This window comes from Protopterus annectens, chromosome 9.part0 (assembly GCF_019279795.1).
Source record: "Protopterus annectens isolate FY-2018-M chromosome 9.part0, PAN1.0, whole genome shotgun sequence".
NCBI lineage: Eukaryota > Metazoa > Chordata > Ceratodontiformes > Protopteridae > Protopterus > Protopterus annectens.
Window position 1 is genome coordinate 1,022,417,110 of NC_056743.1, and position 15,018 is coordinate 1,022,432,127.

General features: G+C 40.7%; 1 protein-coding gene across 2 annotated transcripts in view; it reads right to left on the minus strand.

Annotated features, from left to right (window-relative positions):
• LOC122811760 (activin receptor type-1-like) overlaps positions 1–15,018 on the minus strand; it is a 393,690-nt gene that overhangs the window by 97,284 nt on the left and 281,388 nt on the right. For both annotated transcript variants that reach the window (XM_044083816.1, XM_044083815.1), the window contains exon 8: positions 6,292–6,489. In XM_044083816.1, the coding sequence (XP_043939751.1) occupies positions 6,292–6,489 (198 nt within the window). The remainder of the gene's footprint in view (positions 1–6,291; positions 6,490–15,018) is intronic.

The following is a 15,018-nucleotide window of genomic DNA, read 5'->3' on the forward strand; positions in this document are numbered from 1 at the left end:
GGTAGTGGGTGATATGGTATCTGGCTTACCTTTCACAGAAATTTGGACAGTAAGTTATCTAGCTTACCTTTTATATTACTTCTGGACAGCAGATAAGTAACTAAAGCTATGGATTGGAACAAAGTAAACCATAGTATTATAAAAATTTTGGTCACTGGAAGTACACACAGGGTCTATATTAGAACATCGAAGTTTTAAAACTTCAAATGTTCTAATATCGAACCCTATTCAGCGAAAGCTGAAAATATCAAAGCAACAGAAAACCAATTTTTTTCCTAGGGAAAGAATTCAGTTGTCCATTTCTGTTGCTTTGGTATTTTCAGCGCTGTGGTGGAGAGTTACAGGTTGGGTTCAGGTAAGTGTTCGCTTGAGTGTGGGTTAGGGAAGTTAGGGTTAGGGTGCAGGTTAGGTATGTGTGCGATTGTGTGGACATGAGGGTTAGGGCAGGTTAGGCGAGTCAGGGTTAGGGCGCGGGTTAGGTATGTGTGCGATTGTGTGGACGTGAGGGTTAGGGCAGGTTAGGTGAGTTAGCGTTAGGGCGCGGGTGAGGTGAGTGTGCGATAGTGACGGACCTTAGGGTTAGGATTTGGGTTAAGGTAAGTGGATAGTTAGTGGTGTGTGTATAGTTTAGTGTAGGGTTAGGTGTAAGATTTTAGGTGTATGTGTGTGGATTGCTGTTTGTTTGGTGTGCTTGTGTTGTGTGTATGTGTTTTGGAACAGCAAATTTTTTCCCTAGGAAAAAATTCGCTGTTCTGTATGTTCAATGTTTTCAGCTTTCGCTGAATAGGATTCAATATTAGAACATTCGAAGTTTTGAAACTTTGATGTTCTAATATAGACCCGTACACGCACACATGCACACAGACAAACACACACACACACACACACACACACACACACACACACACACACACACACACACACACACACACACACACACACACACACACACACACACACACACACACACACACACACACACACACACACACACACACACACACTTACGTCCTGTAGACTATTCCATATGAGGAAAGAGCAAGTATCTACTAAGGCCAACCTCTCTCCAAGGAGTGTAGACTATACCCAGCATGTTGTCAGTTTTGACACCCACCTCATACAGCCATGTCCTAGACAAACAAGTCATACAGAGGTACTTAAAAAGTTCCTACCTAACCCACAAAGGCTTCTTCAATGAAGGTTTTGTGTACAGGACACTCTGTGTCACACTAACAATCAAATAAAATACACAGACACTACAGAATACACAACTACAAAAAGGAGTCAGCTCACCTAACATGCCAAAGCCCTTAAGGCAGCAAGGCCAAGACAGAATATCTAGTAACATTTTAGTAATAACTGTGTCTACATTTAGATACACAGATGCATCACTTGCCAGGCTGAGAAATGACAGAGTGATGTTTAGCTACCTCTCAGGTGCCAGGATCGGTAGTGTCATTAAGGCCCTCAAGTCCCTTCATCTTAAGTACACACATATGACATTGTCATTGCACACATGGGAGTGAATGACTTGAGACATACCTCCTTGGATCACATGAAGAGGGACATGATAGAGCTGTCAGAATACACATCTGAAGTTGGTATGAAACTAGTACGAATAATATCTTATCATCACGAAAAATGCTAACAAAATACATACAAAAAAAATGATCTCATTTATTGGCTTAACTATTATTGTCATTTTATGGGGAAGTTATATGGTCAGCCTGGGTGGAGATGATCAGCACCCCCGGCTGCTTTGCTAGGGATAGCTATGCACCTGTCTCCACATGGTTTCTAAATAGTGGCCAGGACTTTTTCCTCCCTCATAATGCCTTTTTTTTGTCAAAGTCAGTCTATTGAAATTATCAACACAGTCAGTCAAAATCAAAACTATATAGAGGTAGCACTGCTCAATGCTAGAAGCCCAAACAAGAAGTTGCACTCCTTACAGACATTCTTAACTCTTGAAAATATATGCATAGTTACTGAAACATGGCTTCAGAACAGTGGCAGTAGTACCACAGTGAAGAGTTTTATTGTCTGCCACTCTTTCAGATCCAACATGGAAAATGATGGTGTTATTGGAAAGGGCATGTCTGTTCCTAAGAAACCATCTCACCTCCAGACTCTTACACCAGAATAATGGCATTGAACTCCTTTGAATCCTTTTTATGGTAAAAAGAACTTCGTAACATATTGTACACTTCATATCAACTATTGCCTGAGACATATCTAAACAAACTGACATCTCTTTGTATTGATCCAAACACTATTCTTTTGCACCACCTTAAATAAATATGTGCAAAGATTGTTGAACTTCATTGATGCTAGCTCCCTAGACACTGTCTGGAATACTCACTATTAAGCCTTGCCAGCCTCAGCCTGTCCACTAGATTCATTCCAGAGGAGTGGAGAACTGTGGTGGTCATCTTGCAGTCATCCTGCAACACAAGAGAGGATCCACTACAGATCCAGGAAACTACAGACCTATAAGTCTCACCAGCCTTATATACAAAGTGATGCATCATTATGGGGCTTATTAACAAGGATATAGGCAGTCTACAAGCTCTGCACCCAAGATAATTTGGATTTGTGAAAGGCAAATCCTGCCTCATGAACCTGTTGGTTGATTTGAATATGTCACTGATGCAGACAGTTCACACTGCCTAACTGGACCTGGCCAAGGCTTTTGATACAATTCCACATTCTGACATTATTCACAAGCTAATAAAACCAAATGTAGACTTCTATGATACCTGCTGGATAGCAAATTGGCTAACTGATGGAACCCAGTCTATATGTGTGGGAGGCAGGCTTTCTTTGAAAAGAGTACTTACCAGCAGTGTCTCTCAGGAATTGGTCCCTAGACCACTTCTGTATCCATTTTGCTTCTCTCATGTAAAGGCTGACATAAAGGGCCTGTGGCTGACCATTTCTGTAGATGACTGCAAACTTGGAGTTGTCATTAACTCCCATCTGACTTTCAAATTCTTCAAGAGGGACTAACACTCAACAAAAAGTGATGCCTGTACCACTGTCTAAAACTAAATACCAAGAAATGCAGCATTGTGTCCTTAAGCAAAAATGGGCAGCCATGTACCTACCCCATAGGTGATGCCTCTTTTAAAAATTAACTCACCCATTAAGGATCTGGGCACTTTCATTGACAATGAACTATCCTTAGATCACCATGTGTCTGCTACTGTTCCTTTTACGTTACCAGACTAATCACCGGGGGTATTTCTTTCAAATCTAAGGAAGTTATCAGTCCTCTCTACTCCTTTGTCATCAGGCATAATGTTCCCTTTGGTATTTGTCTGTTTAAGCATATGACCTGGCTTGACAGACCACAGCATTTCCTTACTAAAATATTCAAAGACATGGCTTCTTTTAGCTACCCAGGCCATGTCAAAGCTCTCTCTTTTTTCTTTTTCCTACAGACTCTTGAGAGGTGACCTCTGTTTAGCTTACAGAGCCTTGAGGGTTCCAGTCTGATGCAACCTCCTGCATATCCAAAAAACTAATAACACCATCACCACTGCTCAAGAAAGCCAGACTTCCATAGAAACATAAATAGGACCAGCTAGTAAGATAGATCTATATCCCAGAGTATCCTTCTTTAATACAATAGACTTCCTTTGGATGTAAAGCAAAGTAGCTCCCTGACCCTCTTTAAGCATATCCAGCATGAATGGATGAGCAATCATAATTACATCCCAGGTCTGGACCATCAAGCCTGTATTGAAAGGGATTGAAACTAGGTATAAATTAGTTATGTCAATGGCTGCCTAGGATTTGTGGTATTGTAGCTAGGCTATTAATGGTCCTCTGGATCAATATCCTAGCTTTGACCTATAACCCTATGAAGATGGTACTGCTTATTGTTGTTTGTCTTTCGGCTTTTCCCAGTAAGGGGCCACCACAGTGGAACTCCAGTCCGCTAATTAGTGGCAGTAGATTTTTACGAAACGCCGAGGTGCCAGCTTGACGCTCAACCTTCAATGAAGGCATGCTCATTTACACACGCATGTCTTTCGAACGCTACCCAACCGCAGGGAGGACATGCAGATTCCACACAGAAGGCACTCCCAAGGCCAGCTGAGATGTTACTGCTTATCTCTTTCTCTCTCTCTCTTTTCTTTTCGGCTTTTCCCAGTTAGGAGTCACCACAGCGGAACTCTGGTCCACTAATGATTGGTAGTTGAGTTTTACGTGCCGAGTTACCAGCCCTGAAGCACAACCTTCAACGAAGGTATGCCCATTCATGCATGTCTCCACGCAGAAGACGCTCTAGCTGAGAATTGAACCGGACAGCGTCTTACTGCTAGGCGACAATGCTACCGCAGCACCACTGTGAACAAAAGACAGGTGGTAGAAAGTTACATGCTTGTGCTTATGTTTATGGTTGGGAAATCACAAACATCTTTTTTGCAAGGGGGCAACCCGCCTGCACCCATATCCCCCTACTACTTATATATTCCAACTGAAAGACTGCATCACAGTGGGGTAAGGGTCAATTCCCCTATCCCAAGGGGGTCTTAAATAACAGGACTGTTAAGCACTTTCCTCTTTCAGTGTTTCAGTGTTTCAGCATTCGATAATGCTGACTCTGTCTTGTCAGATTCATTGTATTGGGCATTCTACTATCTAAAACAGACCCACCTGCCAACAGTCAAGGACCTGGCTTCTATCATCTAAATGCATAATCTGCCTATTCAAAATGGGCTACATGAGTAAATATTTCCTGATGTAATTTTTGAGTATGCCTTTCCATCAGAGTTGATAAATGTCAGCTGACTAGTAATAGATGAACTGATTTTTCTAATCTCAGATATCTGAATTTGGGAACAGAAGTGCTTCAATGTAAGGGTAGTGGGTAGGAATGAGTGACTACTTCATTACATCACTCCAGAAAGGACCGAGGTAAGTGAAGCTTTCCTACACCTAAGTTGTTGATCGCTTACTTTCCTGTTTTATTTCTCTCAGTTTTAATTTCCCTCTCCATGTTTACTATTAATATACATGAACTGCAAGACTACAGTTTGTCCATTTTCCCTGTTAGGGTGTTGCTCCTTTTGCATTGTTATATTTTTGTGGAGCTAGAATATATAAGTCAGAGAAGTGTGTGTGTGTGTGGGGGGGGGGGGGGGGTAAAATCCATCTGTGAATTCCTCTGAAAAACAATGTTTAAAGTTTTGTTCCAAGGAGGAGGTGTTGCTTGATTGTGCTTAATTATTTGTGACTGGACAATTTGTGTTTTGGGGATTTTCTTTCAGTCTTAGTGGAACTGTTAAGTGTTTGATGCAAGACTGACCTCTAGTGGATACTACATTTATAACTGCATATAATTTATTTAAGCAGCATGTAAGGCACTAGGGGGAGGTGTTAATATGGCACTAGTCCAGCAGTCTAGCCTAGGAGAGCTGAACAAATAGATGATCCAAAATGAGCCATTGTCTCAGGTATAGTAATGTACCCACCCATTTACCTTAACCAAATTATAATAATAAATCCCCACCACCACCACCACACTGCTGCCTTACCTCATGTAGAAAAAAGGGCATTTGGTTAAGATAATACATACAGACCGTTCTGTGTTGCAATAAACGTTCTTGCTGAAATGTTCTCTTCACTGTTTGGTCAGGATGTTAGACCAAGAAGCACCAGTTCTTAATAAAAATGGGAAGCTGAAGAGATACTGACATACACACTTTGCATCACTGACCATTTAGCCTTTCCGAAGAAGGAATCACTGACCATCCAGCCTCTCCGAAGAAGGAATCACTGACCATCCAGCCTCTCCGAAGAAGGAAGAAAACACTGACCATCTTCCAGGAATTATACCACTGCAAGCCCACAGCTCCCAAAGCCACTTCCATCACAGACTTTTCTAGTTCTGTTAATCTGCTCAAGGGACCCAAATGTCAGTATCAGCAAGGTAATATAAATCAAATTAGTGACTGTTGGTGGCTATTCCTAAATGGACATATAAACTAGATTGCAAAATGGAGAACCGCGTTCAGGGAGGAAATGCTTTATATATTCATGTACTCTGACCACTCTAAATCTTATTAATTGCTCTAGAGATTTCTCGGCATCAATAATGCTTTTCCAGTCTCTGATTTAATAATTGAATTTCATACTTCAGTTTACATAGTAACAAAGAAACATTTGCTTTCAATTACAATAACGTTGTCAGCAGTATCTCATAAGCTTGTTAATGGATTAAATGTCATTATGCTATGAAACACATCTGCAAATAATTAAGAATGGTTTGTAGTTACTTACCATTCACTACTGTTCTTCTGGCAATTTCCCAGAGCACAAGGCCTAAAGCCCACACATCTGCTTGCTTGTAGGATTCAAAGCAGTCGCTATGGATTGTCTCATCAAGAACCTCTGGAGCCATATAACGCTTTGTCCCAACACGAGGGTTATTGCCAATATCCAAATAATCATTGGTTTGAGTATGCATCACAGCTAGACCTGGAACAACAAAAGGAATGAAGAGAATAAACATCACTGGGTCAGACAAGTGTGCTTCCTAATACTCTGTTTTGTTGCTTTATTCCTCATTCTGATGCTAGGATTACTAAAGCATTTGTTGCCTGCACATTATTGCTACATTTTATGCACAGGTTGCTTTCGGAATTACCAGCCCCTGCCCTGGAAATGCCTCCAGGACTGGTCAGCAGGTGGCGTGTGTGTGTGTGTGTGTGTGTGTGTGTGTGTGTGTGTGTGTTTGTGTGTGTAATCCATAGGCCATAAAAGAACTGTGGATGCTCCTCCTCTGGTACTACCCCTGGGGATGTTACTACTGCTTTATTATATTTAGACCGTAAAAAAATGCTTATTCACATTCATCAATGACATTTTAGGTAAAGTTTATGCTTGTAAAAATGCAAATGAAATTATGATTTTTTGATGGGAACTTTATTATCAATCATGTTTCAAAAGTATGGTTGTGCATAGACTGCTTAGTTTCTAGTATTATTTTACAAACGATGCATGTCATTTTTAATCAGGTATGGTAAGCACAGCAAGCTGCCGCATTTGTTTTATTTTGTGATAAAATTGTAACTAGAGATTTATGGTGACTAGTAACTCGTATCAAGTTAGCTTCTTGGACATGGTAGTATTTAGGAATGATATGAAAAGAGGGTGTCGATTAAAAAGGAAGCCTATGGATGTAAACAAACAATGAAGATTTAGCAGGTACAACCCTATACAGGGCCATGGTAATGGAATTCTGGAAAAAGAAATGTAAAAAGTCAGTACTATATTAAGGGAGGCTTGTGAATAGCAGGGGCTGTTAAATTATTTTACAACTCCAGATGTCTGTGAAGAATCTACTGTGTGAGTTTATAATAATAAATTGCACACTAAATAGTACAAATATCAATATGAAACAGACAAGAGTCTATGGCATGTGTTCATTCCATTACTTCAAATATTATTTCAATAAAAAAACTAGTCCATATGGCATCAAACGTTTTTGTCAAAAGGTGCCCTACACTTCTATGCAGGGGGATCCTCCTGCACCCTGTTACTTAATCTACTGAATTCTAAGGTTGCTGCTACTTGGGGAAATACCACTACCGAATGGAATGCATCCTCATTTAATGGCCAGTTTTGAACATGTGCATATCTCAAACTTGTCTCTCCAACCACTGTCTAACTTACAAATTATTTCTTTATTGACACATTCAATTAAGTGAGAGGTTAAATAAGGACAATGCGAAATCCCTTATATTCTCACCATGGCAAACAAAAATAAAATACACATCTGCAGCTGATTTTAAAAAAGACTGTTAGATGTAATGTGGTAGAAATAAAAATACTTTACTGAAACACAATATCTGTATCCAGACGGTATACAGCAATTTTGTGAATTGTCAGACATATTTCTATCTGGACAATGCAGAAGCATCTTGGGACTGGAAGCCAACAAGTGTGGGTGTGGAACCCTCATACAAAGGTAGGGGAGCAAGAAAAAATCTAGGGAACTACAGGTATGTTAGCCTATTATGAGAGGAGGGTAAAGTAAAGGAGAGAACCTTGAGGAAAGGCTGGATGCCTTCTCTGAGGACAATGATTCTCCAAGACAAGAACCAACATGGATTAATGGACAGAAAAAGCTTCTCTGTCAAGCCTGATCTAGTTTTATGACTTTCATCAAAACAGACAAGGTAATACCAGTAGAAAATAGTTTGTTTGGACATTACCAAAGAGTTATTCTCAGTGTTTTATACTTGGGTACAACAATCCTGGTGTGACATATTGGCTGGGGAAAATAGCAGTGATGTCAACAGAGCAGAAAATTGATCTGGGGGTTTGATCACACCTGGAATGGATTGAAAGGAGTGGGGGAGAGGCCTTAGGCCAACTGCTGCCCTAGGCCAAAGGGCTCCACGGCGCATCCCACCACACTACCCGGTGCCCCCATCCTGGTCTAACTACACCAAATAAATACTAGAAAAGTGCCCCTGCTACAGCGGCACCCTTGGCAGCCGCCTAGTAGGCCTATGCCTAAGGCCGGCTATGGGGGTCTGTGACAGCAGCAAACAGAATGCTGGGGTGTAAACCTCAGAGGTGTATAAAACAAAAACCGTGTAGCGATATTTGTGCTCCAGTGGGAACCTTGAGTACTGGTTATAATGTCGTAAGTCTTAGAAAAGGGGAACTTGTGGGCTTTTGGCAACTGGTGAGAGTTCAGAAGGAAACCATCAAAAAGGTATCCAGGATAGATGCAAAACCTATGACCAGGCACTAGGGCAGGTGAAGGTGTTCTCACTAAGAGGGACATGGTGTAGGTGCTTGACATCATGACAAGGAGATACGGAGGGTTCACTGTGAACAGGAAGGACAGTGAAGGAAGGAGGGAGCACAGACAGCACATTGTAGCGACTGACTATTCTCTGGATCTGTGAAAAGACTTCTTTGCAGGATGGTAATGGATCAAAAGACTAGACTGCTGGACTGGTGGTAAAGACAAAATGCAAAGAGTCATTAAAGAGGGCATGAGACTAGTAAAGAAGCTGTGAGGTGGAAGGCAGGGATGAAGGGAGGCAGAATGCTGAATACACTTAAAGAACATATTAGGCTTTTGGTTTCCTTCTACTGACACGCAAATGCCATGTAATATAGTCATGCATAGTGTAAATAGTAGTGCATAGCTATGACTGCTGTTGGATAGTGAAAACTGAAAGGAAACTGAATGCCATGATGCAGGAGCATTTGAATTGTGCTAGAAAAAAGCCACTGCCTTTTTCAGCAGTTAATTGTTATTATTATTATTATTGTTATTATTATTATTATTATTATTATTATTATTATTATTATTATTATTATTATTATTTATTCTTCTTGTTCTTCTACATGAAAAGTTGTTTTATTTATGTACTTTAAAGTTTCAGAATGTATTTTATCCTTTATTAATTAAACAAGACCCATTAGGGACAAATGCTTGGTTTCATGGTTGCTCAGATTCACTTGGTATGTATATAGAAGTTGTGAAAATCAAAATTATGTAGCTCATTTGTGAAAGTCCAGAAAGTGCCATGTTGAGGGCAGAGCTTTAAAGTATTTTCTTACTAATGTTTAGCTGGTATAAAGAAATAGTTATGTTGTTTGCTACAGCTGACACAAAGGCAATTTGTTGGAGGTACAGAAATGTCTTATTATAGGAACATTTCTCCATAATGGGTCATTAGGCTGTATAAAACAAGCAGGTGCTTGCCTTTCCACAGTGATTTTAGCCATGGTCTTTAGCGCTACAATACATGATGTCTAGTGATCATTTTTTTCATAGATTCATAGATTCTTTGACTAGATAGAGGACATACAAATGTAGTGCAACCTCTCCATTCACAATGAGTTATTATATGATTGGTTTATGACATGCAAATATAGTGAACCATACCATGAAACTATAATACTTGGAGACTTAAATATAAACTAGCAACTCATAAATTCCACTACTCCCACTGAATCAATAAACGTGTTCAACTTCAGACAATTAATAAGCATACCTACTAGAATCAATAAAACTTCAGGGAGACACTCAACATTAGATGGGATTCTTACAAACAAACCAGAAAAACTGACAAAAGTAGGCTGCCTCTCAGATAGCATAATTGACCACATACCAATATATGCTATTAAAACTCACCATAACCTAGATAAACATATTATCTATAATCAAAAACAAAATACAACCAATTTCAGCAAAGATATTTTCAATGAAACACTAGAACAATATAATTGGAATGTACTTAGAACAATGCCACTAGATACTGCTGTAGAACACTTTAATAATATATTCTTACAGACCTTAAATAATCTAGCACCAGTATGTAATATAAAAGAGTAATATCCAAACCCACACTATAAATAAATAAGGTAACCTGGTCACCAACACGATAAACAACCTTGAAATTAGACAGTATGATGACCCAGAAGGTAAAACAATAAAGCATAGAACCGAAGCTTGTTTTACCTTCTGGGTCATCATACTGTCTAATTTCAAACCCACACTATGCCTGACAAAGGAAACAAAAAAAAAAAACCTCATGATAAAAAGGGATAAAGCCTGGAAAAACTGGTATAAAAATAGAACTCAAAATGCCCTCCAGCAATTTAGACATCTTAGAAACTTTGCAAAACTCCATGTCAAACAGAATAAGCAAACATACTATAGCAACCTACAAGATGAGCATAAACATAACCCAAAACTTTTTTGGTCATCACTAAATAAACTATTCCACCCGGGCAAGAAAACCACTCCCTTTTCAGAAACAGACAATACAACAGACTGTATCCCCGCACAGTTTAATTCCTACTGTAGACAATCAATATTATCTGCCCCCCTTTCCCTACCCCTGTCCAACCAAAACCATCCACATCTCTTCAGTGTTAGTCCAGTACCTACCTCGCTCATACGGTAGTTGATCCTTAAACTAAAAACTACTTCCATAACTATAGACCAACTACCATCAGACTACCTCAAATGGCTGCAGAAGTCATACCCTTTCCTGTGTCCATACTAATTAATAGGTCCATATCAGAAAGATATGTCCCATCACTCTGGAAAAACCCTTCATCAAACCACTGCACAAGGGCTGCACATCTACAGAGTTTTATAACTACAGACCGATACCGATTCTCGCCCCTTCTACAAAATATTAGAGAAATGAATCCATATGCAGCTGATGCAATACCTAACCTCAAATAACCTGCTCTCAGGAACACAACATGGCTTTAGGCCCCAGCACAACACCACTACTGCTCTACTACATTTTACTAATATAAGAAACCAACATAGAAACAATGGCCTGCTTGTGTTCACCATGTTCTTTGGCTTGTCAAAGGCATTTGACACTGTCTCACACCAGTAACTGTTCATTCAACTCCCCTCAATAGGACTTTCAGAGTACTCTTTGTTGTGGTTTCTTAGTTACCTTCTGGAAGGCAACAAGCCATTAAATGGCAACAAACCTACTCATCTTTTCAACCAGTTACTACAAATGTCCCTTGGAGCTCTGTCCTGGGTCCTCTCCTATTTAATATATTTATTAATGAACTCCAGACCTGCATTCATCATGCTAGTTTAGTTCAGTATGCAGATGACTCAGCATTAATATGTGCGACCTCAACAATAAATAAGCTCCAAGACATTACCCAAAAATCTTTCTCCTCTATAGAAACCTGGCTCAAAGAATCAACCGTCCTACCCAACCCCAAGAAAACTAAGTTAATGCTTTTTACCTCAAAAAGTTGCCAAAATCAAAAGCATTTTTACCATAAAGTCAGCAAATAATACTGTTATTGAAACTGTAACTCACAGTAAACTTTTAGGTGTTATAATAGATGACAATCTCAAATATGAATGGCATATACTGCACACCATTAAATCTGCACACCAGAAATTAGGCTCCCTTTATAGGATCAATGGATTCTTTACAGATACTACAAGAAAAACTCTAGCCACCACCTTCTTATTGCCGACTCTCTTATACGCCCTCCTATCCTAACAAACCTAATTAAACAATACTCAAAGAAAGAAACTTGCCTCCTACTACAACAAAATAGCTAAATTTGCCACCAGTCTCCCTCATATGACCCACCATTGTCCACTGTCATAGCTTAAAAAAATTAAACTGGCTTGAAATACACAACTACCTAACAAAAAAACCAAAAAAATAATCCTTGTTTTCCCGCCTTCCTCGACTAGTTTAGACCAGTTTACAGGCATTGCTGTATTCTGGGCTGTGGTGTAGTTCCTGTGTTGTCCATTACCTTACTTGGATAGAAGGAAGTTTCTTTGCTCACCAGTGGGAGTGGGGAGCCTTGAGCAGCATACCTGTCCTTGGGGGAAGTGACCTCAGCACAAGAAGCTGTAGTAATTGGTTGTTTGGGACCATTTCTAGCTCTTTTGTAGTTCACTGTTTAAAATCCGCATTTGCACGGCTTTGCGCGGTCGTGCGCATAGTGCAGCACCAGTTTAAACAAGGTTAAACTTTTTCTGGCTCCGCCAAGTCTGCTCTTCAAATTTTACCTTAAGGAAGCTCTACTCTTAGTATAACCAGACTACTCCCTGTATTATAAGCCTAGCACTTGTTCTCAATACTTCTCTACTAAGTAAGCACTCTTGTACTAAGTAAAGCGCTACATCTACTTACCACCCCTGTGAATATCCACTTCCCTTAAAGGTATACCACTCCCTTATACTGTTCTAGCATGTCGAGTGGTAGATTACTGGCGTCGTCTCCAGTTCAGCTGGTCAATCTGGGCATCTTGAGACAATGCTACAATTGTCTCGTACACAGACAACCCTCTCCTCCTCCCAACAAACACAAATACATGTGAGAGATGCAACTATATAGCCAAACTGGAGGCTGAACTCTCTCAACTCAGGGCTGGCATGACCAGACAGGAGGAGATGGCAACCACATACACAACAATCCCAGTCCCACATAGACCTACCACAACTGCAAACCAAACACATAAAAACACAAAGACATACTCGGAGGCTCTAATAAAAACTTACCAAAACAACAGAGGCTCCCAAAGCAGACATCCAAAAATCCACCACCTCAAAACAAAACACATGCAACACATACTTCAATAAATCAGTGTGTCGACCAATCGCAGCCCTTAAGGCCAAACACCTTGCCTGATACACTAGTAATAGGTGACTCCATAGTCAGACACACTGATGTCCCACTGACCAGGCTGAACAAGGAGAAGGTGACTGTGAGCTGTCTATCGGGAGCTAGGATCCGCCACATAACACACGCACTCAGGTCACTCCAAAGCAAGTACAAATATGACTCTGTCATTGTCAATGCTGGTGTGAATGACCTGAGACGTACCTTCCTGGACTACATGAAAAGAGACATAGAGGAGCTCTCCGATTATGTAGCCCAGGCTGGTATGACCCTGACCCTGAGCAGCATCTTGCCCTCACCAAGAATGATACCACAATACAAAGACAAGATGATCAGCTTTAACAATTGGCTCAAGTACTGGTGTCATTCTAAGGGGATCCAATGTCTGTCTGCCTGGGATGACATGTTGGACAAGCCACGCTGCTTCGCAAGGGATGGTTTACACCTGTCACCACTGGGCTTCCGGATATTGGCTAAGGCTCTTGCCACCCCCATAGTGCCTTTTTTAGGCAAGGCTCAAAAGACAAACCCACCTCCTTAGAAAACAAAAATGGAAAAAAACTAAGGGTAATGCTGCTCAACGCCAGAAGTCTAAATCTCAAGATGCAGGCACTTGATGCACTCCTCAGCATGGAGAACATCGACGTCTGTGCAGTAACTGAAACCTGGTTCAAGGCTCCTGAGAGCACCCCAGCGCAACCAGGCTATACCTCGTATCATGCTTTTCGGCCCAAAACCCTGGCCGAACAACAAAGGGACCGGGAGTGTCCATATTCATAAAGGACACCCACACCTCCAGGTTAGTAGCAACACATGAAGAATCAGAGACCATACAGGTGCAACTAACCATAGGCAAAACTGCTATACAACTGGTAGCATGTTACAGACCACCCTCCCAATCTCAAGAACCCCACTCAGCCTTCCTGAAGACATTGGAGGATATGAATGTATCACAAAATACCATCATACTGGGAGACTTCAACTACCCAAACATAGATTGGGTACATTATTCTAACCCTAATACCCTAGCCCAAAGGTTCCTGGAATTCATAAATTCAAATGCACTGGAACAACTAGTCACCTCTCCCACTAGGGGAGATAATATACTAGACCTGATCATCACAAACATGGGGACAAAATGCTCCCCACCAGAAGTATACCCCTCTCTGACCTCAAACTAATCACCCTGAATATACATATCCCACCTCCACCCCCAGCACAAAAGACCACAGTGAAAAACTTCTCAAAAGCAGACTTCACTCTTCTTAAGACTGAGATGGTATCCTTTAAGCCCACTGTGCCAGTGGATACCACATCCCACAATGCCGAATCCTTCACAAATGCTTTCTATGGACATCTCCAAGAATGCATGGATCATGCAATCCCAAACAAATCCAAGTCCCTCTCCACCAAATGTAAGCGTCCTGCCTGGTGGACCTCAGCCATAAACAAATTGTATAACAAAAGAAGGAAGCTACTGCACGTCAGAGCAAAATCCCATGAAGGGAAGACATCTCTGATCAACATTAGCAGAAAACTACGTTCTCTCATAAAAACATCCAAGGCAAACTTTGAGAGAAAAATCACTAAGGACACTAAAGATAACCACAAAGCCTTTTTCAGCTATGTTAGAAACCTGGGCGGAAACCCTCAGATATGCTCAGAGTTGGTTCACAACAACAAAAAATACACTGAACCCACAGATATTGCTAACATTCTGGCTGACAGGTTCAGTGCAAATTTCTCGCCTCCTTCACCCCCAAAAGAAGAAATACTTATCCCAGCTGAATGTAATCTCCCTGTCATCTCAGATGTCCAAGTGAGAACCGCCCTAAACAAAGCAAAA